Raw genomic sequence first — 27,384 nt, forward strand, 5'->3', positions numbered from 1 at the left:
GTGTGCAAGGGTGTCTGTGGGAGGCTTCTCCAGGACACCCCCGTGGGTCCCTGAACCAGGTATGGTGGCCACCAGGCAGAAACCCACGAAAATACTGTTTCCTTTGCTGGGAAACCATATTTCCCAGTTTGGACACACGACTTTCCAAACTTGAGTCACGGAAGCAGGTATCAGCCATCAGAAGCTGAGAAAGCCAGGCTTACCTTACAAGGGGGTCTGTTCCTCTGCTCTGGGCGGGGATGGCAGTGACTTTGGGGGGCACCAGGGCTACCAGCCTGCTGCCTCGGTGGCTTTGGAACAAGCCCTTTGGCACATTGAAATGCAAAAGGGGAGAATTGGGTCAGACAGGTGGTTTTCTGGAGACATCTGGGGCCTCCCGCTGTGGGAGGATGCAGGAGATGCCAAACCCCAGACGTGTTCTCGAGGCCTCTGGTTCAGACCCTGGCAGCCAAGCCTTGGAGGAGGGGGAGATGGCTTGCACAGGAAGGTGGGCGGATGGTTTGAATGCCCACCTGTGACCTGCGCAGAGTGGGGTTCAAGGTTGGACCCCAGTGAGAGGGGAGCAGATGCTCGGAGAGCTGGGCTTGTGTGGTGAGCACCCCCAAGGCTGTGCCCGCGAGGCTCTGAGCTCAAATCACAGGGACTCAGAGGTCCCCACAGGCCCTGGAGGGGACTGCGGGGCCGTCAGCGGGGGCTCTGCTCAGTCCACATGACCTTCTTCTGCTCATCTCCGATGACGTAGCGCACACAGCCGAGCAGTGCTTCCGGGTCACCCCAGCCGTCGGGGGCCACACTGCTGTATAGACAGGGCGCTTTGTCCAGCTCGGACTCCTCCTGCCTGCCCGCCTCCAGGAGCTGCTCCTCGGACATGCCGAGCCACTGCAGGGCCTTCCTGCATGGGCCGGACACGGTGGGACACGCTTAGGGAGAGCCGCATGCTAGCTGCCCGGAGCAGAGCCCAGCTCGGAGTCCAGGGGACAGCGTACAGACCCCCGCTTCGAGGGGCCCAAGTGCCTCGTAGAGGACACGCGAATCAGGCCCCAGATGACTTGCACGGGGCGGGGGGGTCTGGTTTACAAGCTCAGCTGACACATTATAAGGGGGCAACAGGACGTCTGGGTTTGCCCCCAGCCGTAAACCAAGTAATGGTTTTCAGCCCCTGTTCTCACCTAGCGCAGGTGGACTGTCAGCTGCGTGTACCCCAGTGAACACGTGCCCTTAGTCAAGTCAAGGCAGGCTCCAGGTCTCGCCTCACCGTCCCCCAGGCAACAGGGCAGCAGGTCCTTTGTCCCAGAAGCTGTGGGGGAGCTGCCCTGCCACGCTTCCAGGGGCTGGCACAGGGCGAGTTCCCGGAGACCCCCTGCCCCATGCCCTGGAGGCACATGGCGCCAGGTGTAGACCCCACCGCCAGCCCTTGGGGGCACACCCACTTGAGTTTCTTTGCTGCCCTCTTGATGTGGATGTGGATGATGATGGGGACGATCTCCATCCTGTGCAGGGCACAGATGCTGTCCAGCTGGATGTCCAGGAGGGCGTGGGTGTTCTGGAGGGGACGGGGGAGATGGATGGGTCAAGGTCCTTGGCCTCGGAGACAGCAAAGGGAGCCCACGCCCAGGGGGGGCAGTGGGAAGAGAAGCCGGGGATGCTCTGTGGTGGCCGAGGGCACTTGTTTTACAATCAAGAGTCTGTCCCTTTGGTTTGTCATCTGGAAAATCTAGGAACTGCAAGCCACTGGAGTTGAGGGAGACTTTGAGGGGGGCTGGAACCTGAGGGGTCGGAAGCCTCCATCAGCCTCTGCGGGGGGGGGGGGGGGGGGGGGGGGGCTGTTGGGAAGGGGGCGTCTGCCTCTGGTGCACAGCTGGGCCTGGCCCTCTTCGGTCCACATAAAACTGCATGGTTCACCGTAAGCTGCCTTTCATATATTTGTGTGAGCCTCAAGTCATGGGGTGTTATCTCTATCTTACTCGTTATTTAACAAATATTATTCAGCATTTCCTGTGTTGAGGAACCAAGCTCAGGGATGTTAAGAGGCCGGCCCAGAGTCCCACGGATCCCAGATGGCAGAGACAGGGCTGGATCTTTCTGCACTCCTCCCTCTGAACACAGAGCCAGAGACGAGCTGAGCACCAGCACTGGGGGTCCCTGGCCTGCAGGTTGGTGACCAGGGTCCCCCAGATCTCAAGGTCAGTCCTTCCTGCCCTATCCCACCACCGTCCTCTGGAGATGGTCCCCAAGCCCCCAGAGCAGCCCCCACCTGCCCCTTACCTTTTTTTTTTTTAAAGATTTTATTTATTTGAGAGAGAGAGAGCAGGACTGAGAGACAGGGAGCATGAGTTGAGGGGAGGGGCAGTGGGAGAGGGAGAAGCAGGCTTCCCGCTGAGCAGGGAGCCCGATGCAGGGCTTGATCCCAGAACCCCAGGATCATGACATGAGCCAAAGGCAGACGCTTAACTGACTGAGCCACTCAGGCGCCCCCCCTTACCTTTTCCATGAGGGACTCGACAGCCCTGCGGGTCACCCAGTAGCGGCCACCAGATGCCTCCCCGTCCTGGATGATGTCCCCTCTCTGGCTGGAGGCATCATATTCCTTTTGGCTCAAGTACTCTGAAGGTGACAGTGGATGGGGACATCACACTCTGTGAGGTCCTGAGGGAGCTCCATGCTGCACGTGCCCCCCCATGGTCCCCCACAAGCTCTGGGGGACGCACCTCCCAGGATGTCCTCTTTATAAACCTGACCCTGCTCTTAGCACTCCAGAGGAGTCTGTGCCCTGCACACTCAGTGATGCAGATAAACGAGCCCCTCCCCATCACCCCCACCTAAGCTCCAAAAGTGCAAGTGCACACATCCAGCTTCTCACATCCAGAAGTGCCTTAGAGCCCACACGTCAGCGCTTCCCAGCTGGGCACAGCTGTACCCCCAGGGGACACTTGGCAACTGTGTCTGGAGACATTTGTGGCTGTTACCACTGGGGGGGCATGCTACTGTGTCTACTGGGTGGAGGCCGGGGTGCTGCTCGACGTCCTGCAGGACCCAGGATGCCCCCACACGGGGAGGCAGCCCCACCCGACTGTCAGGGCCAAGGTTGAGGACCCTTGCCCTGAATAAACCTGTCAAAACACACCCCGCTTTTGCTTTTCTTCCTGAATCGCCTCTGTCTGAGCGCGTGTCCTCCTCGGTCAGACCTCCCCCTGCCCCCGCCCCCCGGGGACTCCAGCTCACGGACAGCTGCTCTCCGCGGCCTTTCCTCCCCGGCGTCCTACACCTGCACCTCTGGCCCCCGGGGCCGCATGCAGAGCACCTCCGCCCGGCCTGGGCCCCACCAGCTCCTGCCTGCCCGTCAGAGCCCAGCTGCGCCCCCATCTTCTCCAAAGCCCTTGTCTCCCTCTCTGGGCCACTTGTGGAGCCAACGCCCGGCAGCCTGTCTGTCTGCAGGAGGCTTCCCCTCTCCAACTCCCCTCAGGGAACCTGGCATACGGGAGGTGCCAGCTAGAGGAGCCAGACTCGCTCACCCCTGTGCCCTCTGTGAACCCCAGGGGGTCCGGACAGAGCCCTATTCCTCCTCCAGTGGTAACCCAAGGCTTCCCGTAGCCATCGGCCAGTGACGAGCTGATGAATGAAAACCCACAAAGCTGCTCTCCAGCTTGCCAACCTTGGAACCACCTCCCCTGCTGTGCAGACACTCAGACCCTGTCCCCTGGGATCCAGGATTCCAGATGGCCCGTTCCTCTCTGTGACTCTCCACCGAGCAGCTCTGGGGGTGAGCAGGTGGGCAGAGCCATTTGGGGGTCCTGCCCCACTTGAGTAAAACCTATCTGCCGCCAGTAACTGCACTGGATTGAATAGCACCCCCCAGGATGCGTGACTGTCTGGAACCTGGGAATGTGACCGTATTTGGAAATAGGGTCTTGGCAGATGTGGTTAGTGAAGATGAGGTCGCACTGGAGTAAGATGGACCCTGAATCCATGACTGGTTCCTTATAAGAAGACCGTGTGAAGACACAGAGACGGGAGGAGGCCAGGTGACAAGGAGGCAGAGACAGAAGTGACGCAGCCACAAGCCAAGGACCCCCAGGACCATCAGCACCACTGGAAGCCAGAAGAGGAAAGAAGTGACTCCCCCTGAGAGCCTCTGGGCGGGGCGGCCTGGATCTCAGCCTTCTGGACTCCATCACCACGGGGGAATAGACCTCTGCTGTTCCAAGCGGCCCGGGACACTCACACAGTGACCTCCACACTGCTCTCCCGAGCGAAGGCAAGCATTCTGCCAAGGCCTTGCCCTGCCACGCGGCAGGCAGGTGGGGCTCCCAGGTGACGGCGTACCTGCTGGGCATTTCTTGAACCCTTGGAGGAGGCACAGCTTCTCGCTCAGGATCTTCCCTACCACCCTGGGCACGAAGATCACTGGCTGGGGCTGGCTGGGCCTGTGCAAAAGAATGAAACCGGACCAGTTTCTCACACCATACAGAAAAACAAATTCAAAGTGGATGAAAGACCTAAATGTGAGATCTGAGACCATAAAAATCCTAAAGGAGAACACAGGCAGTAACTTCTTTGATCTCGGCCCCAGCAACTTACTAGACGCGTAGCCAGAGACAAGGGACTCAAAAGACATAAAAATAAAAAGCTTCTGCACAGTGAAAGAAACAATCAACAAAACTAAAAGCCAGCCTATGGAATGAGAGAAGATATTTGCAAATTACATATCCAACAAAGGGTTAGTATCCAAAATACATAAAGAACTTATAAACCTCAACACCCAAAAAACAAATAATCCAGTTAAAAATGGGCAGAAGAAAAAAAAATGGGCAGAAGACATGAGTAGATATTTCTCCAAAGAAGACATCCAGATGGCCAACAGACACATGAAAAGATGCTCAACATCACTCATCCTCAGGGAAATGCAAATCAAAACCGCAATGAGATATGGCCTCACCCTTGTCAGAATGGCTAAAATCAACAACACAAGAAACAACAGATGTTGGCGGAGATGCGGAGAAAGGGGAACCCTCCTACACTGTTGGTGGGAATGCAAGCTGGTGCAGCCACTCTGGAAAACAGTATGGAGTTTCCTCAAAAAGTTAAAAATGGAGCTACCCCATGATCCAGCAATTGCACTGCTGGGTATTTACCCAAAGGATACAAACATTCTTATTTGAAGGGGCACCTGCACCCCAATGTTCATAGCAGTGATGTCCACAATAGCCAAACTATGGAAGGAGCCCAGATGTCCATCAACAGATGAATGGATAAAAAAGCTGTGGTATTGGGGCACCTGGGTGGCTCAGTCGTTAAGCGTCTGCCTTCTCCTCAGGTCATGGTCCCAGGGTCCTGGGATCGAGTCCCACATCGGGCTCCCTGCTCGGCAGGAAGCCTGCTTCTCCCTCTCCGACTCTCCCTGCTTGTGTTGGCTCTCTAGCTGTCTCTCTCTCTGTCAAATAAATAAATAAAATCTTAAAAAAAAAAAAAATGAAGCTGTGGTATATACACACAATGGGATATTACTCAGCCATCAAAAAGAATGAAATCTTGGGCGCCTGGGTGGCTCAGTTGGTTAAGCGACTGCCTTCGGCTCAGGTCATGATCCCAGGGTCCTGGGATCGAGTCCCACATCGGGCTCCCGGCTCAGCGGGGAGCCTGCTTCTCCCTCTGACCCTCTCCTCTCTCATGCTGTTTCTCTCTCGCTCGCTCTCTAATAAGTAAATAAATAAAATCTTTAAAAAAAAAAAAGAAGAAATCTTGCCATTTGCAACGACATGAATGCAACTGGAGGATATTATGCTTAGTGAAATAAATAAGTCAGAGAAAGACAATTATCATATGATCTCACTCATATGTGGAATTTAAGAAACAAAAGAGGGCGCCTGGGTGGCTCAGTTGGTTAAGCGACTGCCTTCGGCTCAGGTCATGATCCTGGAGTCCCAGGATCGAGTCCCGCATCGGGCTCCCTGCTCGGCAGGGAGTCTGCTTCTCCCTCTGACCCTCCTCCCTCTCATGCTCTCTGTCTCTCATTCTCTCTCTCTCAAATAAATAAAATCTAAAAAGAAAAGAAACAAAAGAAATGAGCAAAGGGGAAAAAAGAGAGACAAACCAACTCTAAACTCTAGAGGACACACTGATGATTACAGAGGGGAGGTGGTGGGGAGATGGGGGAAGCAGGTGATGGGGATTCAAGAGTTGGGAAGAGCCGCGGGTGATTACCGAAGTGTTGAGTTACTATATTGTACACTTGAGACTAACATAACACTGTATGTTAACTAACTGGAATTAAAAACTCAAAAGTAAATAAATAATAATAAAATACATTAAGATATCAGGACTGTCTCCCCAAACATCATAAAAGTTGCTTTAACCACAACGTAGCCTGTTAGCGGTGAGGGAGAAGCCGGCGGGCCCAGGGCTCCGGAGCAAAGGCGGTGCCTGCCCACACTTCTCAGCCTTCGCCTCCACCGCAGGCCGCCCCCACCTCCCCCCAGGCTCCCCCCAGGCTCCTCCTGGGGGAACCAGCCTCAGGAACAGGGTGACTCTTTTCTGCTTCCAGGCCACATCAAAGTCGCCTCCCTGCCCACATATTCACTTGATAATAATTAGTCAAGCGGTATATTTATGGGTTTTGCAGTTTAACGAATATTTTGCAATAAAAAAGGTTTAAAGATGCCCCCAACGAGATGGTGAATTGTATGTGATGGCTGTGTATTTTACTACATACACACAACGTGATCAGCACAGTAAAAGAACGGGCTATGGCCCTATGGAAAGGTCCCGGGTCAGGGCCGCTGCAGCCAGAAGCCTTCTCAGATGGCAGGTGGTCCTCGCCTGAGCTCATGGGCTCACCCAGCAGAGTTCACGAACGTCAGGGATCCAGACGGGGCAGGGTTCCCATGGGAGTCAACTGGAACGTAGCCTTTAAGTGAGTGTAACCTCAGCCCGAGAGGGAGCCTGGGCTATCCTGACAACACGCCCGTGTCAAGTCGGACCCCACCCAGAGAAGGTCCCGGGGCAGGGGCTTGTGGGGCGGGGGCTGCACTCACCATCATGATCTGAGTGCCCAGGCGCAAGGCCATCTCGTCCGCCGCCGAGCCGGGGGTGACCCGGTGAATGAAGATGCCCGTGAGGTTGCCACTGATGATGCTTATCTGCTCCAGCAGCGCGTCCCCCTGGAAGGCCAGCACGGTGACCTGGCTCAGGATCTTGCGGGCCGGCCTCCTCCGCACTGGGACGCTGCTGCAGGAGGGGGTGACAGAGCCCAGGAGCCACCAGAGCAGGAGGTCAGGCCAGGCCCTGGCCCCGCTGGCCCCAGCATTCTGGAATTCTCACACACACACACACACACACACACACACACACACACACACACACACGCCCCAACCATGACCTCATCCTCAGAGGGGCCGTCACCTCCCAATAGTGATAGGACACAGCCCTCACTCTGCCCTGCCACCTGCTGGGCCCGGCCCCTCCCGCCGCTCACCTGGACGACAGGGTGAGGCCCCCGGCCCACGGCTGCAGGCTGCTCTCACACTCAGGAACGTCTGAGCGGAAGTGGAGGGCTCAGACAGGCCAGGCCAACCCCCGGCTCTCCCCTCCCGACGGAGCTTTGCTTACTCGGGCAACCTCGTCCCCCCACCCCAGCCTTGGGCAGCACCCCCTGCTGGTCTGTCTCCTCCTGCTGAGGCTGAACCTCCCTGCCTTTTCCCTTCCTCACTGCTTAGAATCTTGAGGTCATCTTCCCCAAACAGGAGTGGGGTTTGACCTATAGCGTGTCCTTATGAGATAGTTGAATGACTTGCCAACATTTTACAGGATAGGGCAGCTGGAGTTTGGATGTCTGGCTTCATTAAAAATCAAATCTAGGTGGGGGTGGATGGGTGAAGTAGGTGATGGGGATTAAGGAGTACACTTGTGATGAGCACTGGGTGATTAAAATAAAAACTTAGAAAAAAAATGGGCCGCATTTCTGCCTGGACCTGCATTTCTGCCTGGGTCAACGGTTACCTGCTATTTTTGCCGAGCTCACAGGCACAATTCATGATTACATTCAGAGTCAAATGAAAATAGTATACTCCTGATGTACTTGAGGTCAATTCCACTAAAAGTGTATAAACTAGGATGTTCTACAGAATTGTGGCAGAAGGAAACAAAAAGGGGCGCCTGGGTGGCTCAGTCATTAAGCGTCTGCCTTCGGCTCAGGTCATGAACTCAGGGTCCTGGGATCGAGCCCCGCATCGGGCTCCCTGCTCAGCGGACGCCTGCTTCTCCCTCCCGCTCTCTCCCTGCTTGTGTTCCCTCTCTCTCTGTGTCTCTGTCGAATAAATAAATAAAATCTTAAAAACAAAAAAGGAAACAAAGAGCATCACATCCAGGATGGATATGCCCTGGGGGGACCCTCTCGGTTAACACCATCTCGCAGGGGGCAAGGTTTCTCGTCGAGTGACCCACTGGGAGCCTCAGACCCCACCTGCCCTAAAGGGGTGGACGTTCTGAACAGCTAGAGGTTTGTGCGCCCCCTGGTGGCCACTGGGGTGAATTCCAGACGGGGTGCTAAGCACCTGCTGTGCACGAGGCTCGCGGGGGGGGGGGGGGTAGGCAGGTGTGCAGGGTGGAAAAGGTGAGGAGGCTGTCTATGTGGGGCCCATGGTTGAGAAGGAGAGGAGACAAGCCAAGTCACAAATATGAGGAATAAGCCACAGGAGATGTGGGAAGGTCTCACGTGCCACACCTGGGGGGAGAGATGCTCCCAGCAGATGCCTTTTCCAGGGGTGGGGGACTAAAGCCTGCTGTCTTCCGATGTCGCCATGAGAGCAGGGAGGGATGGAGAGAACACGTGTGTCCAGAGCTATCTGAGCGGTAATGCTGAGCTGGACGGGAAGATGAACACATCTCCCTTGGCTTCAAGGTGAGAGACAGAAAGGATGCCCAGTAAACAGGGCATGGGCTTAAAGGACCAGGTAGTCAGGAGTCCCCAGAGGCCCAGGGCGGGGCAGCGGTAAGCTCGCCTCCTCAGCCCAACCCTGGAGAGGTACGGGGCTGTCTCACCTGCCTCCCTGAAGACCCCTGTTCTCACTTCTGCTCAGCCAGCCCAGCTAGCCCAGCTCAGGGGAGGGGGTGGCTGCAGAGGCCCAGGTGGGGCGCACTCACCTGCCCCGTCTACGATCTCATAATCCAGGTCTGCGTCACCTGCTTTCGTCCCCGGGGTGGGTCCCCGGTCCACCTGCAGGATTTCTGGGAAGCCACTGGAAAGCACGGGAAGACGGCCGCTCGGGCTGCCTCGCTTGCTCCCCGCTCAGACCCAGAGCCCCTGCACCTGCCCCGCCCTCGGCCCGTGTCCCAGTGAGCTGCCGGGGCCTGCGCCATCTGAACCCCGTTGCCAGTCGTTACCTGAAAGACCCGGGGTCTTCCCGGAAGTCCTCTGTGACCCTCTTGTACAGGGACTGCGGACTGGGAGGCACGGGGCTGCTGGAGCGGAAGCTGTCCACCAGCTCACGGTTGGACATGGCGCTCAGGTCAGAGCAGAGCTGAGACTGGGGGGGGGACAGGGCAGAGGTGGGCACAGGGCTCCCACGGGACCCCGCTCGACACCTCCCCGCTGCTCCACGGCGTGAGGGGAAAAACCATAATAAATCGTGGTCCCCAACTGTCAGGGCAGGGGCGGTGAGAAGGACATAGCACAGAGCAAGGTCACGCTAGCTGAGCACCTACTGTGTGCCAGGCACCCTACAAGCTGCTTTCCGTATCTCATGTTGCTTGGTGCGGCCGGATAAATCTACACGGTGGGTAGTACGGTCCCACTTCACATACGAAGCCACCGAGGCCCAGAGAGGCCCAGCGCCCGGCTGGTGAGGGTCACGTGCGCAGCGGGGCAGGCGTGCAGCACAGATCTGAACACAGGCCCGCGTCCACGTCACGAGGACGTCTTCAGCACCTGCGTGCGCCAGGCCCCGTCTGTCCTGCCAGGTGAGCGTGTCCCTGGCTTGGCCCAGGAGGGGAAGAGGCCCCCGCTGTACCTCAGGGGGGCCGGGGCAGCCGGAGTCACTGTCATCCCGCGGGCAGATGGCGAACATGCGCACCAGCGGCTGCTTTCCCTTTGGACAGGGCTCCCTGGCGCCGGCTTCCTGCTTAGGCTGCCGAAGACGGGCCCCGGGCTGCTCAGTTCAGGCACGTTTCCTCTTGGATGCTCTTGGGGGTTTCCAGCAAGTCCCCTCCCTCCCGTCTCCACCTCCCGCCTCCACCCTCCGGGCAGCCTCCCCTCATCATGTCCCCTCCTCGGAGCGTGGGACCCCCAGCACGCAGGAGCCGACCCCCAAGGAGACGGAAAGGAACCAGCCTGGTGAATGCTATTTCATCTCTTTTAGAGATTACATGTTGTTCCTTACCGGTTACACAAGTAACATGCTATGTGTATTATATTCCTAACTCCATATAGAATACTGGGAGCAAACAGAACTGAGTAAAGAAAGCAAGGTTCTCCCATCCTCCACACTCAGGGACAGGAAAGTTGGCATCTTGAGGTCTACCTTTCTTAAATACGTATATATATATTTTTGGAACGTGGTGGATGTGAGGAGGTTGAAGGAGGAAGGGCTGGGGGCTCCGCCTAGGAAGAAGAGGGTCTGCCTAGGCCTCACCGAGGTCCCGGGCACCTCTGAAGGGTCTCACCCACCCACCAGGTGCCTGGAGCTGGAGCTGCGGATGGACCATAATTGGAGGTCTTGTAATCATTTTAGCTCTTCGGGAACATAGTTCCCTTCATGCATGGAAGTCGGCTCTTGGACATCGGACTTGCAAACATCTCAGGAATGCATCATCTACAAAAGCGAGTGGCTGCCTGGCCCAGTTTCATATGCTTTCTTTCTTCATCGAACACCGTACGTGACAGGTGCCAGAACCTTCCATCCAGCTACCTCTTCCATGACTTGCATATGATTACCATCAAAGGAGATACAGACACAGACTCAACTTGCTTCAGTGACTTGGCAACAAGGTTCACCCACGAGAGCCAGCGTGCGGCAGATACGGCTGAACCCGATGTCCCAGCCGGGGCGGTGCGTGGCCTGGGACCCGTCCCACGGGCGCACACAGCCACCGGCCTCCCTGCAGGGTGGGAGGGAAGCACTCACCCCCTGCGGGGACTCGGCCTTCGGCCTGCGGAGCTGTTGGCGCAGTTTGCAGACCTGGTCTGTCAGCTCAAATACTTTCCTGCGGAAGGCGTCCTTCTCCGTCAGCTTCTGAGAAATCTCCATCTGGGCTGCGACCGGGCAGAGTAGGCCTGGGAGCCAGACAGGAAAGGAGGGAGGATGGCACGGGGGAGCGTGTCGGTAGGGGACGGCCGGGGGAGAGAGACGGGAATCTGGAACCAACTGCCATCGGGTGGTGCAGGGAGCCGCGTGACCCCAGCCAGCCCGGGGTTAAACCCCGAAGTCTTCTCGAGGAGCCTCGGCCAGGCAACACATTCTGCCACCACTCAGCCGGGGGCCCGGGGCCCTTCCCCGCCAAGATACCTGGTCGCGCTCCTTCTGTAGCTGCAGCAGTTGGCTCTGCAGGGCGTTCACCTTCTCCTTGTAGAGGTCACAGTCTACCTTCGTCCTCTGGAACTGGAGCAGGGTCTGCTCCTTCTCTTCCCAGTACTGGCCGGGGACAAACATAGCCCATGCAGGCCAGCGGTGCTGGGGGTTGGCGGAGGATGGGGCGGGCCAGGGGGGGCCTCGGGGACAGAGGGGGCGGTTCAGAAGGTGAAATCGGTGACCTCCTGCTCGTTTCTTAAGTGCTAAATTTCAAGGTGTGTCTACGGAGTTGCTATGCTGATTATATTTGCTTTCAGTTATCAGAACACACGTGGATGTTGCAGGTATAACTACGTTTTGTTCACTCCATGTCCCAAAAGACGTAAATAATCTCCCTCCACGCTGCCTCATTCTCTCCCACTGTCCCCTTCCTCCCAATCCTCCCCTTGCCTGTCGTAGCAACTAAATAAACCTCACCCCCCCACACACTGGAAAGCACCCTGAGTTTTGTTGCTCGTGTGTCTGATCCTTTTCTGACCACCCACAAACCAGACGGGACCGCTAGCCGTGGGCCATGAGTCCGTGCTCCATCAAGCTTCCACGAGGGATGAGCGTTTGCGAGAGCCTGTCTTCCCTGCCCGTGCTGCCCTGCTGGGGTCACCTGCTTGCGCTGCCTCTCGGCGGCCACAGCCTGCTCCCTCAGAGAGTGGATGCGGTCCACCAGCCCCTGCTTGCTCTCCAGGGCCTCGTCCAGGTTCTGCTCCAGGATGTCATTCTCCGCCTGGGGCAAAGAGAGGTCAGCCCCGGGACCCCGACCTCCTGAAAGGCCTGCCCCTGGGAAGCTCCCCGTCGTTCTGCCCCGAGAACAGGCAGCAGGAAATTTCGGGGCTGGGCGTGTGGATGGATTCAACCTTATCCCTGCACACTAGGCAGGAGAAGAGGCAGGGTCAACAATCAAAATGGGAAACGTGCATTTCCCTTCTATTTCTCTGGGCTCAAGGATAGAAAGTAAAGGAAACTGAATGTCTCTCGGGGTGGCCATCCCCCCTTGTGGGCCAGGTCAGGCCGCTCTGTCCACAAATCCACCAGCACAGTCTCTGACGGAGGATACACCATTCCCTCTCTGGCCCACTGCTCAGGAAGGGGCTTCGGAATGGTGGCACCATCCAGGCGGGAGACCGGCCGTGGCGGCCCGCCCTGCACCCAGGGAATGTCTACTCATTGGGAGGAACAGCTCTATAAATAGACATTTTATTGATTGAAAGGAATCGATGAGGAGGGGCAGAAGTTCGCATAATTCCAGACGTTGGCATCACCCGTTTTGCGGCTTCCTTCCAGAGCGCTCCTGGGCAGGACGGCAGAATATTCTGCAGGCAAAAAAGTACCCCCCCCAACCTTGAATCCCGTCATTTATAATCAGCCTAATTCCCTCTAAACCAGCACCACAGCAGCTGCTGAGCTGAGGGGGGCCTTGCTCGGCACATCCAGTAGCTGTCCATCCTGCCACGCGTGGGGGCCAGCGAGGAGCAGGAAGGGAAACGTAAGGTGCCCCTGGATGGGCTCCCGGTCCTCAGCCACCCCTCTGAGGACCACCTGTGAGAACCCCCCCAGCCTGCGGGAGCCCCGGGCAGCTGCTGGGGACGGGAGCCAGACCCACCAGGCTGAATGAAGGTCAGTGACCGGAGTTTCTCAATCTCCTCCTTCAGGTGGCTCAGCTCCTTGTCCCCGGGCTCCAGGCCGCCGGCAATCTGCAGGGACCGCTCTCGCAATTCCTGCTCACGGGAGGAAGACATCTTCTGGTGCTGCAACTCTTGCTTCATCAGGTACAGCTGCCAGGAGGAGGCCAAGAGGAAGGGCCGAGTCAGGGCTGGTTCTCCACTAGCCCAGGGGCCCCTGCTTCCCTCACCTTTCTCCTCCGGGAGGATGCTTTTCATCCTTAGAGGGGCCCCTCCCCCGAGATTTCAAAATCCATTAAAGAGTTTTACCTAGTAAATAGTTCCAGTTCCTGGGGAGGAGAAAGGCATTTCTAGCTTTATTTTTTAGATGAGGCGAGCCATTAAATCACTGGGGTGGGGCCCAGGGAACAGAGGAAGGAGCCCGGGAAATCAGTTCTCAGACCCTCTCTAGAAACTCTGGGACCCCAGCAGCTGGTGGGTGGTGAGTGGCCAGTGAGCGAGTCCTTCAGCATGCGCCCTGGCTTCCCTGCCTTTCCATATTCTGCTAGATACATTGCATAAAGGGAATTGGGATTCATGAAAATCAGTAAGTGAGAAGAAAGGGGAAATCAAGTCAGATGGGGAGCAGAGATGCCTGGTCTACGCGGATGCACTTGCAATCCGCATGCAGATATGTGCCCCCCCCCCTCCCCGCCCAGCGGGTTGCGTGTCCAGGGCTGTGGTCCTCTGGAAGCTACCTGGCCAGGTCCTGCTGGCCTCCACCCTGCAGGATAGTGCCCCAAGAGAAACTCAGACCTGGGGAAGCACCCCAGGCGGGTGTGGCGCCCCCGGGTGGGGGGAGGGACATTCCCCAAGAGGCAACCCAGGAAGTCTGGATGTCAGGGTGGAGTCAGCACTCACTCTGGGGTCAAGAGGAGAAGGAAGAACCTTCCCACTTGGACTTTTTCCCTCCCGACATCTCCATAGCAAATTTTCCATAAGCAATTACACAGTTCCTGCTACGGGTCACCTGGGTTGGACATGTTATACTCCATATATTCAAAAAGTAAAATTAAATCATTAAGACCTGAACGGGGGGTGGGGGGACCTAAAACTGAAAATAAACCTAAGCAAATGAACCTAATTATATTTCAAACACTGTAGCCACAGCGATGGGAGGGAGAGGGACTGAGAGCCGGGCAGCCACAGGAGCCCGTGACCTGCAAGCCCTCAGCTCTGCTCAGCGGCTTTGTTCACTGGGCTGGTGTGGGCACAGCTATTGTGAAAGTATTTGCTATGCCCTATAGGATTGAGCAAGTGAGCGCTGGTGTGGGTGGGAGGATTCTCACCGCAGAAGAAGGGGCACCAGAGGATCGAATGGGGGAGGTAAGGACACGCCCTGAGGATTGACCGGAATTAGAGGTGTGGGTGTGACCTCACAGTTTCTAAAATACAAGTATGTCTGTGGACATGCATTCTTGCATGCATAATGCGAATGCATATCTGTACGTGTCTGTGTACGTATATATTTACGTGCACGTTTCCTAGGTCTGTCTGTTGAAAGGGCCAAGGAGCAAAGAGATCCTGGGAGCAGTGAGCACCCCTAGAGCCCCGATCTTGGTCTCTGCAAGAATCCAGGGCCCTTCAGGGAAATGGCTGAGCCCAGAGCTGGGGCAGGGTGGGGACGAGACGATCCCAGGAACTCTTGCAATACCAGCAAGGGAGTCTGTGCTCAGAAAATGAGAGGTCATGCCACAGGACGCTGAGGAGATTCAAGGGGCTCCCCCTGGCCAAATCTGGGACAATCTGTGCAAACCCATTCAGGACAGTAATATGTTACATGCCATTGGAAATGGGAACCCACGTCCCTGAGCCAACAACAGATGCACGAGCTGGGGGGATTAAAGGCTCCCCCTCATGGGCAGGATGTTGAGGGCCAACAGGTGGACCAGAGCAGTCACTGGAGATGGGTGCTCCTCATCTAGCAGCCACCAGAGTAAAGATGAGTCCAGGCAAAAATCCCCAGTGAGGCTGTCTAGGGGGGGAATGTCCACGAGCCACAGGGTGTTTGCTGGTTCCATAGCTGCCCACCCCCCAGACTGCTTCTCAGGAACAGAGAATGAAAGCAGAGGAAGCAGGCAGCAGCTGAGCCAGGTGAGCGATACGAACATCCGCTGCAAGGGGCGCTGGGCCTGGCGCCATGGTGGGGCCACTGGAACCAGGCCCAGGGTCCCTGTCTGTGCAGGGTCCTGCCAAAAGGGCATAACCCCCCATCTCCTTACGAGGAGACGTGAGACAAACCCAAAATGGGGAGTGGTCTATTACAGAAAAGAGGGGGGCCTTGTATTCTTAAAAAATATCCATGCTGTGGGGCACCTGGGTGGCTCAGTCGGTTAAGCTTCCGACTCTTGATTTCAGCTCAGGTCATGATCTCAGGGTTGTGAGATTGAGCCCCACATCAGGCTTCATGACTGGCATAGAGCCTGCTTGAGATTCTCTCTCTCCCTCAACCCTTCCCCATCCTCTCTCTGCCTCTCAAAAAAAAAAAAAGAAAGAAAGAAAGAAAAGAAAACCCACGTATAACTTTTGAACCTCCCTCCCGAGACTTAACTCCTAAGAGCCTTCTGTTAGTTGGAAGCCTCACTGATCCCATGAATAGCCAATTAACACATTCTCTGTGTTATATGTATTATACACCGTATTCTTACCATAAAGCGAGCTAGGGCAAAGAGAAGGTCCTTAAGAAAATCATAAGGAAGGGGCACCTGGGTGGCTCAGTCGTTAAGCGTCTGCCTTTGGCTCAGGTCATGATCCCAGAGTCTTGGGATCGAGCCCCGCATCGGGCTCCCTGCTCGGCGGGAGGCCTGCTTCTCTCTCTCCCACTCCCCCTGCTTGTGTTCCCTCTCTCACTGTGTCTCACTGTCAAATAAATAAATAAAATCTTTAAAAAAAGAAAGAAAATCATAAGGAAGAGAAATTACAGTTACAGTGCTGCATTTATGGAAAAAATATCTGGGTTTAAGTGGGTTCGTGCAGTTCAAGGGTTGACGATAGATATTTTTATTTGTATTTTTTTATAAATTTGAAATGATTTCTAAATATAGTTAAGATGTAAAAACTAAAAACAAACACACCTAGCCACAGTTAAAGGCAACCAACAGATGCCAAGATGATAAGGAATGTCCTCAGTATTTAAAGAACTGCTACAAATCAATCAGAAGATAATGGCTCCCAGCAGAAAAATGAGTAAAGGTGTTTTGGGGGTCTGACGGCCTCACTGATGACACTCTGGCCTATTGCACAGACCCAGGCCCCGCTGAGAACGATACAGGAGGGGCGGGCAGAGGCCCACGGGCCCCGGGTTACCAACAGCGCTGGAGCGAGGTGGATCCCAGGTGTGTCCACGGCGGCGGGGCCCAGGGCGGGCCTCCCCACCCACTGAGGGCACCTCCCGGGCCAGCCAGTCCCCAGGGTATTCCAGGCAGGGCAGCTCATGGCTGCACAGGCCAGCACCGGAGGGGCCCCGGGCGGGGGGCTGGGGGGCCATCCCGCGTACCTCCTCCTGCAGGCTGCGGCAGCGCGTGGTGGCCAGCTCCCTCTCCTGCAGCGCGTTGCTGTAGCGTAGGGACAGATTGAGCATCTCGTCCTTGAGCTTCAGCACCTCGTGGAAGTGGGCACTGACCTCGCGCTTCATGCGGTCGTGGTTGGCCTCCATCTGGCCCAGGCTCTGGGCGCGGGCCTCAGCCTGGCTCAGGCGCTCCGGCAGCTTCTGACAGCGCCGTAGCAAGGCCTCCTTCTGCCCCTTCTCTTGGCTCAGCTCCTCCTGCAGGCTGCTGATGGCCCCGGCCAGGCACTCTGTCAGCTTGGACGTCTCCATGAGCCCTGCGGAGGAGGGGCGGGTGGGCCACCTCGCCCTCCCTCCTTGTCCCCCAGGGGCTTTGCTTCCTCTGCCCAGAGTCTTAAGCAGGAGCCCCCACCCTAATCTGTGGGTCTCCTTAAAAACTTCCGGGCTCAACCGGACTCAATATTTGGTTATATAAATAGCATGACTGGTGATTTTGGAACGAGGATTATCCCCCGTAGCTTCCCCGTGGGAGCCTGCTGTGCAGACCCAGCTCCCCCTCATTAGCTAAGGTGTGTTCGATGCCAACTCACCTCCATGTCATCCTAAGAGTAACATAACAAGGAACATGAATCCATATAGCAGCACTCTAGCTAACGTAACCATGGACTGTGACGCCAAACAGGCAGAAAAGTTTTCTCATCCATTTTGAGTGATGTTAGTCCTGCCCTTTGTACCCCAAAATCTTTCAACAGCTCCTCCAGGGAAGCCTAAAATCACTCAATTAATGAAAATGGCCTTATTTCCCATCAGGTAGGCTAGATCTTTCGTTCTCTGGCTGAGTGAAGGTGCAGAAGGCTGCCCGCTCCTCTCTTCCTCCCTCCCGGCAGGGGCCTCTCCCAGCAGAAGCCGCCCCAGGACCCGGTTGCCCCTTCCATGTAAGCCAAGGCTAGGGCCACCTCAGGAGCATTTCTAGGGAAAGGACATACATGCCCTCTCCCTACACCTCTCAAATGTAGATTCTGTGCCCCAAGAGGAGTCTCCTGTTGGTACTGCATAGTTAGGGACAGATCTTTTCTTTCTTTTTTTTTTTTTAAGATTTTATTTATTTGAGAGAGAGGGCAGGCGGGAGAGGGAGAAGCAGACTCCCCGCTGAGCAGGGAGCCCGAAGCGGGACTCGATCCCAGGACCCTGAGATCATGACCCGAGCTGAGGGCAGATGCCTAACCCACTGAGCCACCCAGGTACCCCAAGATCTTTTCTTTTAGAACCAGAGGCCACGGGTTCCTTCTTCTATACCTGCACATGATTAGTGGGGGTCTCCTCACCCCCAGAGTGCTGAGGGGGTTCAGGAGAAGCATCTGGAAGAGCATGCAGGCACTAGGACCCAGACGCTCCAAAGAAGGCACGCCCACCCCCACCCCCCAAGATCCAGCCCTCACCACTGAAGTTGCTGAAGTCCATCTTGGGCTGCAGCCCCGTGACCAGGGTGTAGATGTCAGGGTTATGGAACTTCAGGCTCTCCAGGAAGGCAATGGCCCCATTCTTCCCTGGAGCCTTCAGCAAATCCAGCAAGTGCCCTTGGGGGAGAGAACGGTGTCAGCTCACAAGGCTCTGGGTGGGCTTGCCTTGGGAAGCACGGTGGGGAGGTGGAGGAAATCCTTGCACATCTAGGGATCAGGAGGTGAAAGCAGTTTTCCAGAATCCCTGGGCGCAGGTGCCCTCACTGCCCTTGTGAGTCCTTTAATTGACGTGTCTGCAGCTGGTCTCCCGAAGGGCCAGGCTGACCTTCCTTGAGCGACTACTCTAACCCAAGCGCTAAGAGCTGGCCATACAAGACTCAGGAAGATGACCTTTGCTCGCAAGACCTCCCAGGTGTGTTGGTGGACAAGTGCAGACACTGTGTACAAAGCTTGTGGGATGAAAGAAGCAAAGGGCAACGCCCCAGGGCCCGAGTCCCAGGGAGCCCGCCATCCTGATCCCATGGCTCTCAGCCTGGCTTAGTGGCTTGGATTCCTTTCTCCTATATCTGAGGTTCATAAGGAACAGGTGGAAATAGAATCATGTTAATAGCGACCACTTACTGCCTGCTTCCTCTGGCCCGGGCTTGGAGATGAGTATCTTACAAACTGTCTCATCCGATCTCCTAATAATCTGACAGCGTGAAGCTATTAACTTCCCTGGTTTTCAGTGACTAAACATAGCTAGTCAGACTGTCAGATCGGCTCCAAAGACATCTGGAGTGGCCCCCCAAGGGTACCTCCACCTGGAACCTGTCAGCGGCAGCTTATCCGGAACAAGGGTCTCTGCAGATGGAATTACGGTAAGGATCTCAAGATGAGATCATCCTGGGTTATCCAGGGGGGCCCTGAACCCACTGAATCCAATGACAAGTGCACTCGTAAGAGACAGAAGAGGAGACACAGAGAAGACCACTCGAGGACAGAGGCGGACCCTGGAGGGGTGTGGCCACAAGCCGAGGACCGCCTGGGGCCACCAGGAAGACACAGGGAAGGGTGTGTCCCTACAGCCTTCCAGGGAGTGCAGCCCTGCCCACACCTGGATCCCAAACTATGGGCGAATTGGTTCTTGAGTAAAAATTCTTACCCTTATATGTACAAAGCGCAGCTGTGCATAAACAGACGTTCAGTCCACCTGTGATATTACTATCCTGCAGGAGCACAGGGAGGGAGGAAATGTCTAACAGGGCTCTTAAGGGATGAGGACGGCAGAAGGTGGAGGGACACTGCCTGGAATAAGTGGGAAGGTTTGGACGGCCCATCCAGCCCCCCAGCAACCAGAGGAGGCGCCCGCAGGCCACGGTGAGGGGGTGGGGGGAACAGGTGGGAAGCAGGGCTCGGGAGAGGGGTGTTTGCACAGAAAGCACACTGCTTTTATTTGGCGTGGCCCCAGGACACTTGTCCTGAGACACTCAGGACATGTGCTAGGGAATGACACTTTGCAAAAGCGTACTAGAAAACAATTCCAAACGAAAACCAAGGACTCCAAGTAAGTAATAAAGGCCACTACCTTTTGGCCGGCAGGGGGTGCGGATTGAAGACGGGCAGGTCTCTGAAGGGGCCCCACTGCAGCGGGCCTGGGCAGACTCTGGCTGGGGTCACAAGCGCTCGGTCTGTCTAGGTGCAGATCATGGAGCAGCTCACCCTCAAAGTACCTGAACAGCAGCTCGGGGGCAGGGGGTGTTGACGCTGACCAACGTAAAATCCAAGATCTTCTGTTGGGAGCACCTTGGTGGGCTGAGAAAGCTCAGCAGAGGTGGGGGGACCATCCTGGGGGCGGAAAAAAGTAGGGACCCCAGTCTGTACTCCTCGCTGCGTGGTGAGCCCTGGGTCCATTTCATTTCAGATCTGGCCCCGGACTCCGCAGGACTCCCATGGAAGGTCTGATGGCACCTGACTTTTCATAGACTCCTGCTCCCATCAGAGTGAACACAGAGAATCAGGCCAGCTCAAGCTACATGCTCCCTCCCCAGGGCAGCTGAAGACAGAGGTCTCCCGGGGACCGTCTAAACCCCAACTAACTGTTCCGGCTCCTGGGACCCCTGGGCCACACTGGGGTCAGGTATAAGTGAGTGTAGCTGAGTAGCAGCCACCTCAGACCATTCTTCCTGCACTGAAGCAGCTTCTAATCAAACCCCAAATGGCCATAAAACACGTAGGAGTTTCTTTGCAACTCAGTTCCGATTTAAATCGAGGTTAGTCCTCACAGTAAAGAAAATTTACCCCAGAGATCTGCCAGCATATTTTAAACTCTAAAAGTCTCCTCTAACCTTGCAGCAAGTCCAGAGAGAACCCAAGGTCATAGGAACCTTGAGCATCTGAGATGGGGGTCCTCCTGCTGGACCTTCCCGTGCCTCCTCATAGCTAAGGGCTCAGTCTTCCCTTGCCTGTGACGGAGGGAAGGAGAAGCACATACATGCATGAGCACACGCACAAACACGCACACATACACGCACAGGACTCCAGAATGGGAGGGGATGCATAAGGGAGAGCTTAGAAAAATCGGTATAAACCTATAAACACGTCGGGTGAGGCAGACGGTCACCAAACGAAGAGAGAGGTGCTTTCTTGCACCCCTCAGCTAAGAGCCCACACCAGCGCGCCATTGGAAATGTCTGGCTGTGTCCTGACCACCAGTAGAGTGGTGAAACCCTCCTTCCCCTTCACTCATCTCTACAGCGTAGAGATAAGAGCACAAATCAGAGCATTCTTTCATCCATCGCGGCCCGTGCTGCCAAGGGGGCACTCGGCAGCCAGAGGACGTTGAAGTCATTTAGCCAAGCCAAATGGGACGAGCTGCTTCCTCCTCTGGTCTGCAAAGCAGTCACCTGCACTCCTTATGAGGCAGGAGCCCCTCATTCCCCCGAGGACAGCTCTCTGACCGGCCTCCCTCCCTCCCCTGCTGTGCTGACCTGCTCTCCCTGGGACGGACTCCATGCGCTGGCCTTCCTTGTCGCGGAGAAGTGATGGCTGACCTGAGACTCGGCTGAGCAGCAGATGAGCAGGTCTGACAGGTCCGTCCTTCCGTGCCTTACATTGGGTCTCCACGTATCCCTCAGGGGCCAATCCGTTCTCACAGCGGGGAGGACACGTGCAAAAAGTTTGTTTTGCTTTTGTATGAACCCTAGGAAGCCGCAGGTGGCGGTGATCCAGAGGATGATGGAGAATCTTGGGGTGCAGGGAACCTTCTCTCCTCTGGGAGTGTAAACCCCTCAGAAAAATCCTAGGAAGGTCAGGATAAATCTGGAGCTCCTCTTCGGTTCTCAGGATCCGTTGTGGGAAGCATCTAAGGAATTCCAACGGATCTGCCCAAAGTCAACATTTGATGACCGCTATTTGGGGTGAGACAAAAGTCTTGGCTGTTCTATGTCAGGGTAGATCGAGAATCTGGTCACTTCTCACCACTTGCACCACTGTGCCCTGACATCTGCAACGACCTCCCAGCTGCCTGCTGCCATGCCCCCCTTGCCAATTCTTCTGCCTGCAGAGCGTTCGAGGATGAGCCACGGCACGTCGTTGCCTTCTGTCTACAAGTCCTTGCGTCCTCACCGTGACCCACAGGGCCCTGCTTATCTCGTATTTGCTGCTCTCATATCCATTTACCTGCTCCATACACAAGTGCTACTTGAAAGTCTTTGAAAGCTCCAGGCACCCTCCAGCCCCAGGGCCTTTACACTTGTGGTTCCTTCTGCCTAAAATGCTCTTTTCTTTCCCTCCTCCTTCGGGACTCCATTCAAGAGCCATCTTCCCATTCTACTTAAAATCATGGACTCCCCACCCTCGTCCTCCCTCCCCTTTACCCTGCTTCATTTGTGTCTGTCGGAATCATTGCTTCTTAATACACGATATGTTCCAGTTACTTGTTGGTTTCTTGCCTGCCTCCCCACTATGAGCCCGTAGCCTCCAGAGGAAAAGTATTCTTGTCTCTCCTGTTCTCTGCTGCATCCCCACCCCCCGAACAGTGATGCTCCATACACATGGGTTGGGTGAATGCATAAACATTGGTCGGGTGCCTGGTTCCCACTGAGGCAAAGACTAGTCAAGAAAGAAGAGAAATTCATGGCTCCCTGGGCTGAGCAGGAAGGACCTTAAGGATTATCATCCCAGCAGACAAGGTCAGTTCCCAAGGTCACACAGCTAGTTGATGGCAGAACAGCAACCAGAACCCAAACCTCCTCCTGGTGAGAAGGACGAGGCTGTGGCTGCCTGGGAGGAGCAGGTGAGAGCACAGATCGGAGGTCAGACTCGGACGCGGGCTCTCAGCCCAGAGTCGTGGAGCTGCCGCCCTCCAGCTGTCCTCCGAGGCAGGATATTTAAACTCCTGAGGCTTGGCTTTCTTTCCTCTCTGGTTAATAGTGGCACACCTGTATCAGGGTGGGAAAGCACTTCTCACCGTGCCTGGTGCATGGAAAGTTCTAGATAGTTATAAAAAACTCAAGGAAATGCCATCATCCTAAGTCAAAGAGGAGGCCAATGGCGGGTGCTGAAGGTGGCTCTGCAGTAAGGAACAGAAATACCAAGAGCTGTAGGGACAGAGTTGAGGAAGCCCCCAGTTCCCAAAGGGCCATGAGCACAGGAGGGCGAAAACCATTTCTTAGTCACCACGGCATCGTCAGGTGGACCCCGACTGATGATTTTCCCACACTTCCAAGGTCAAGAAAGCGGTATTTCTGGTGACCTTGGCTTGGTTGAAAGAGTGTCTTCTGGAGGAACTCGCAAGGGGTGGGGTGGGGGGCCCCTGTGGCATGGGGACAGCACCACCTAGTGACCACATCCCATAGCAGCGGTCAGTAGTCACTGTGAGCTGCCCGGGGCCAGCCACAGAGCCCCTGTGGGTGACACTTTATCCATAAAATGTAGGGAGCTTGAGTGGGGGGCTTCTGGGCTTGCCTTGCAATCAGGATGCTGGCAGCAGGTGGAGATGCCGTGCCAGGCACGTGAAGGTCCAGAGAACTGGAGTGCAGGTGGAGGACAGGGGCGACTGGCCCCACTGCCCTGCAGGGCCAGGTTCCGGGTGGAGGCTGACCTACCATAAATGGGAACTATGCTTCTTCGCTCTTCTGACGAATGCTGGGGAGAATTCCAGAATCTCTAGGCGGGTTCTCAACCCCATGCTGGAGAAGACTGAGTGCGTGTCCCCGGGGCGGGGCTGGGAGGGGCTGGGAGGCTGGCCTCTGGTGTACAGACCGGGCAGCGTGGACCCCACACCCACCTCTGGCCCGCGCCAACGCCGAGAGTGGGTTGAGGAGGGAAGGAAGCAGCCATTCCCCCAGGAGCAGGTAAAACCGGTCATTCTCTGTTGGTTTTCATACTCATATAGGCAACCACCGGCCTGTCAAGCCCACTTGCCTGTCTAGGCGTCTCAGATCTAACCCAGCTAAATCAGGTGAAATTCACACAATAGGACATTGACCATTTTCTTTTATTATTTATTTATTTATTGTTTTGAGCAGGCTTCATGCCCAGCGTGGGGCCCGAACTCATAACCTTGAGATCAACAGCCGCACGCTCTACCGACCTAGCCAGCCAGGTGCCCCTAAGATTAGCCATTTTAAAGTGAACCATTCTGTGGCATTTAGCTCATTCACAGTGCTGTGCAAACGTCACCTCTAATTACAGCACATTTTTGTCCCCAAAATGAAGCCCTATATAGGCCCATTGAGCAGCTCCTCCCCCCATCTCCTGGAACCACTAATCTACTTCTTGTCTCTACGGATTTGCCTCTTCTGGATATTTCATAGAATCATACACATGTGAACTTTTGCATCTGGCTTCTTTCGCTCAGCATAGTGGCTGAATGATTCCACCCGTTGTGTGGATGGACCACGTTGTGTTTATCCACTCATCCCTCCACGGACACTGGGCTGTTCCCACCTTCTGAGTCGTGCTGCCATAAACCGGGGCACACCTGTACTCCTGGGGTCTATTGATCTATTAACTTTGCCCCCAGGCAACCCTCCACTGCTGTCCTATGGCCTCCCCATCTCTCTGCGGCCACTCAGAATGCTCACACCAGAAACCCAGGAGTCCATCTTAGTCCTCTTGAGCCTTGACAGCCCCTGCCCGCCCCATACATCACCCCAACCTCTCCCCAGTCCTCCTCTCCCCATCTCCACTGCTCCGGCTCTGGCAGCCGCCACCACCTGTCCAGCAGGGCTCTGCGGCCCCTTGGGCCAGCCTCTGGACCTCTTGCCTCAGCCAGGTCATCTTTCTTTTTTTATTTATTTATTTATTTATTTATTTATTTGAGAGAGAGAGCATGAGAGGGGGAAGGGTCAGAGGGAGAAGCAGACTCCCTGCCGAGCAGGGAGCCCGATGTGGGACTCGATCCCGGGACTCCAGGATCATGACCTGAGCCGAAGGCAGTCGCTTAACCAACTGAGCCACCCAGGCGCCCAGCCAGGTCATCTTTCTAAACCGCTTATCAGAACGCATTCCTCTCTTCCCAAAGAAAGACCACCCTGAAGTGACTCCTGTGGCCACCAGAAGGAATTTAAACTCCACTCACATCCTGTGAGACCTTTTATGATCTGGCCTTGCTCTCCTCTTCTCCAACCCCCACACTTGCCCACGTTCATGATGCCACAACCACCTTGGCTCTCTGTCTGTTGATTGCACCAATCCCCTGCCTGTCCGGGAGTCTTCACACTCATGGTCCCTTCTTCCTGGAACACTCCTCCCTGGGGTGTTGCCATGGCCACCTCTCTTAATAATGTACGGGGCACCGTCCTCCAGTCACCTGGTAAATCAGTGACCCACTAACTCTCTTCCACTTTGCTTTTTTTGGTTTTGTTTTGCATCACGCAATTCTAAAACCTGCAATTATCTAACTGGTTTACGTGATTTGTAGGGCTTGCCCTCCTACGGAACACAAGCTCTGCGAGGCAGTGCGTCTGTCCTGTCCACTGCCCCTTCCAGCACCTGGAACAGTGCCTGCACCAGAAAGATGCTTTTGTACTCCTGCCGCCCAAATGCTGGACACCGGCAGTGTGTAGTCTCGGGTCCGGCCAGTGGGTTCTGGAGCTTAGTAAGCTGTCCCCCTGACTAGGTGGGGCTAGAGAGGTCCATGCCTCTCTAGTGTTTACCCTCTAATACCTGGTGGTGGGCAGGGACCTCTGGCAGGAAGTCCATCTTCGGGGACAGCCCCTGGGATTCAGGGCATCAACCCCTGTGGTGATGATTCATGGGAGCCCAGCCCAGCAGCACTACACCCAAACCTCCTTCTGCCCCTGGACAAGACCAGCCACTTTGTCTCCACCCTGAGGCCAACACAGGTAACAGAGAAAAGAAGCAGGTGGGCTCCTGGGGTGTAGCCCACAGATCTGTTCCTGTCTTCCCCGTTGCTCTGGGATGAGCTCGGGGATCTCCCAAACAGCCAGATCCATCCTGCGTTCCTCCTGCCCTCTTGCTCCACACATCCAGGCACACCTACTATGTGCTGGACGGTGATGGGGAAAAAACAGACATGGGACCCTGCCCTCCCTGCGATTAGTCTAATCAGGTAAGGTAACCTCCCTCCCCCAAATATAAAAGTGTGGGAAGTGAGGTGCAGGAGACAGAGAAGTTTTACACCCAAACAGAAATGGGTGGGTCCCCTGTGGTGACCAATCCTGGGATGAGGGGCCCAGGGGTGCCCAGGGGTGATAAGCCCTCTAAATCCATGTTTTAGGGGACTCAGAGTGGGGCCATTTCTAGTCTGCACCTTCTAGCTGGAATTGTAATTTAGGTTTCTGACGGAATGGAAACATTAATCTGGATGTTCAAGCAGTGGACTGGTTACTGACCCCCAAGCTAGGTTGTCAATTCCTGTGTTGTACGTAGATGCTTACGCCCAACACAACATAGCTACGTGGGGCAAATATTTTCACAAATAGAGCAAGTAACTAAAGCATGTTCTCAATACACAACTGACTAGATCATACTTCCTACCGGTGATAAGGCAAAACCAGCTTCAGATCTACTGACCCTGCGGTGTGCGTTGCATAGGCTGTGAAAACTGGTGCAGTACTGGAGCAGGGAAACCTCCCCAGAGAGGGAGGGACTCTCTCCCAGCTGCAGTCGCCAGGGGCCGTCTGTCCTACATAATAAAAACACGGCTCTGCTGCGATCTATCGAACCCGCTTCCAGCTCCGAGCTCCCTAGAGTGGATTTACCCTCTTTATCCTCCCAGAGGCCTCGTGGTCACCAAGGGGAACCTGCCTATTATATTCGGGTGCAGCCCCTGCCGTGTCCTGCACCTCACTTCACAAACTGTATTTTGGGGGAGGGTGTCATCCTATCGGATCAGATTAACCTCAAGGACAAAGACCAAGTCGGCCTTGTTCCCCATTGTTCCCGGTGAGCACTGTTCAGGAGAGACTGCACCGACAACCACCCCCCTATCCCCAAAGCTCGTGTCCTTTTCACGGACTCTGGCCTACAAACTCAAAAAGTTATTGGCCCCAAACAAAAGGAAGAGGCTTTTAAGATGTGTGTTCAAACACGGCTAAAGAACATTGCCAGGAAAATGGCGTAAAAGTGTGAAGGCCAAAGACAAGCCTCGGTGGATGGTGAGTAAGATGAAAAATCTCTGAACAAGTGCAGAGAGGCAATCACCGTGTTCACACTTAGTAGGAATGCAAGGATTTTTTTCCTCTCCTCATTGATACCACAACTTGTAAAGTCAGTAATCTTTACTCTTTCCCTCACTCTCGGCAAGGCTAAGTACCTAGAGCAGCGCTGTCCCATAGGAATATCATATACAGTGTAATTAAAACATTCTAGTAGCCGTATTTTAAAAACGGGTGCAATTAATTGAAATCACATATTTCGTGTGACTCAGTATATCTAAAATACGGTCATTTCAACAGACAGTCAATGTAAAGTTATTCACGAGATATTTTACATTCTTTTCTTAGTTTTGAAATCCGTGTGCATTTTACAACACAGCCCGAGAGCACAGCTTGCAAAACATGTGTACAACCTCAGAGAGGGCCCCAGATAATCCTTTGTGGAGTAAGAGGTCATAACGACTTACATTTTATTTTAAAGTCTAAGAAAGCAAGCCAGCTTTAGAAACATTTAGTATTTGACGAATACCAGCATTCTTACTAGGCATGTTTATCGGGTCAACCGTCTTGTAGCATTTGGACATATTCCGGCCCTAG

At 55.1% G+C, this 27,384-nt stretch overlaps 1 protein-coding gene across 1 annotated transcript; it reads right to left on the minus strand.

Annotated features, from left to right (window-relative positions):
- Nucleotides 1–218: 218 nt before the first annotated feature.
- CARD14 (caspase recruitment domain family member 14) lies at nt 219–24,816 on the minus strand. The gene is given in 17 exon segments (XM_035026342.1): nt 219–892; nt 1,431–1,543; nt 2,483–2,604; nt 4,324–4,462; nt 7,032–7,224; nt 7,472–7,532; nt 9,139–9,233; nt 9,379–9,521; nt 10,005–10,121; nt 11,118–11,251; nt 11,254–11,266; nt 11,499–11,624; nt 12,163–12,287; nt 13,168–13,330; nt 16,713–17,038; nt 18,161–18,298; nt 24,747–24,816. Coding segments are annotated over 17 exon segments (2,286 nt in total). The 3' UTR covers nt 219–684.
- Between the last annotated feature and the right edge of the window lie 2,568 nt (nt 24,817–27,384).

Source organism: Mirounga leonina, unplaced genomic scaffold (assembly GCF_011800145.1).
Source record: "Mirounga leonina isolate KUSES-001 unplaced genomic scaffold, KU_Mleo_1.0 Mir_197, whole genome shotgun sequence".
NCBI lineage: Eukaryota > Metazoa > Chordata > Mammalia > Carnivora > Phocidae > Mirounga > Mirounga leonina.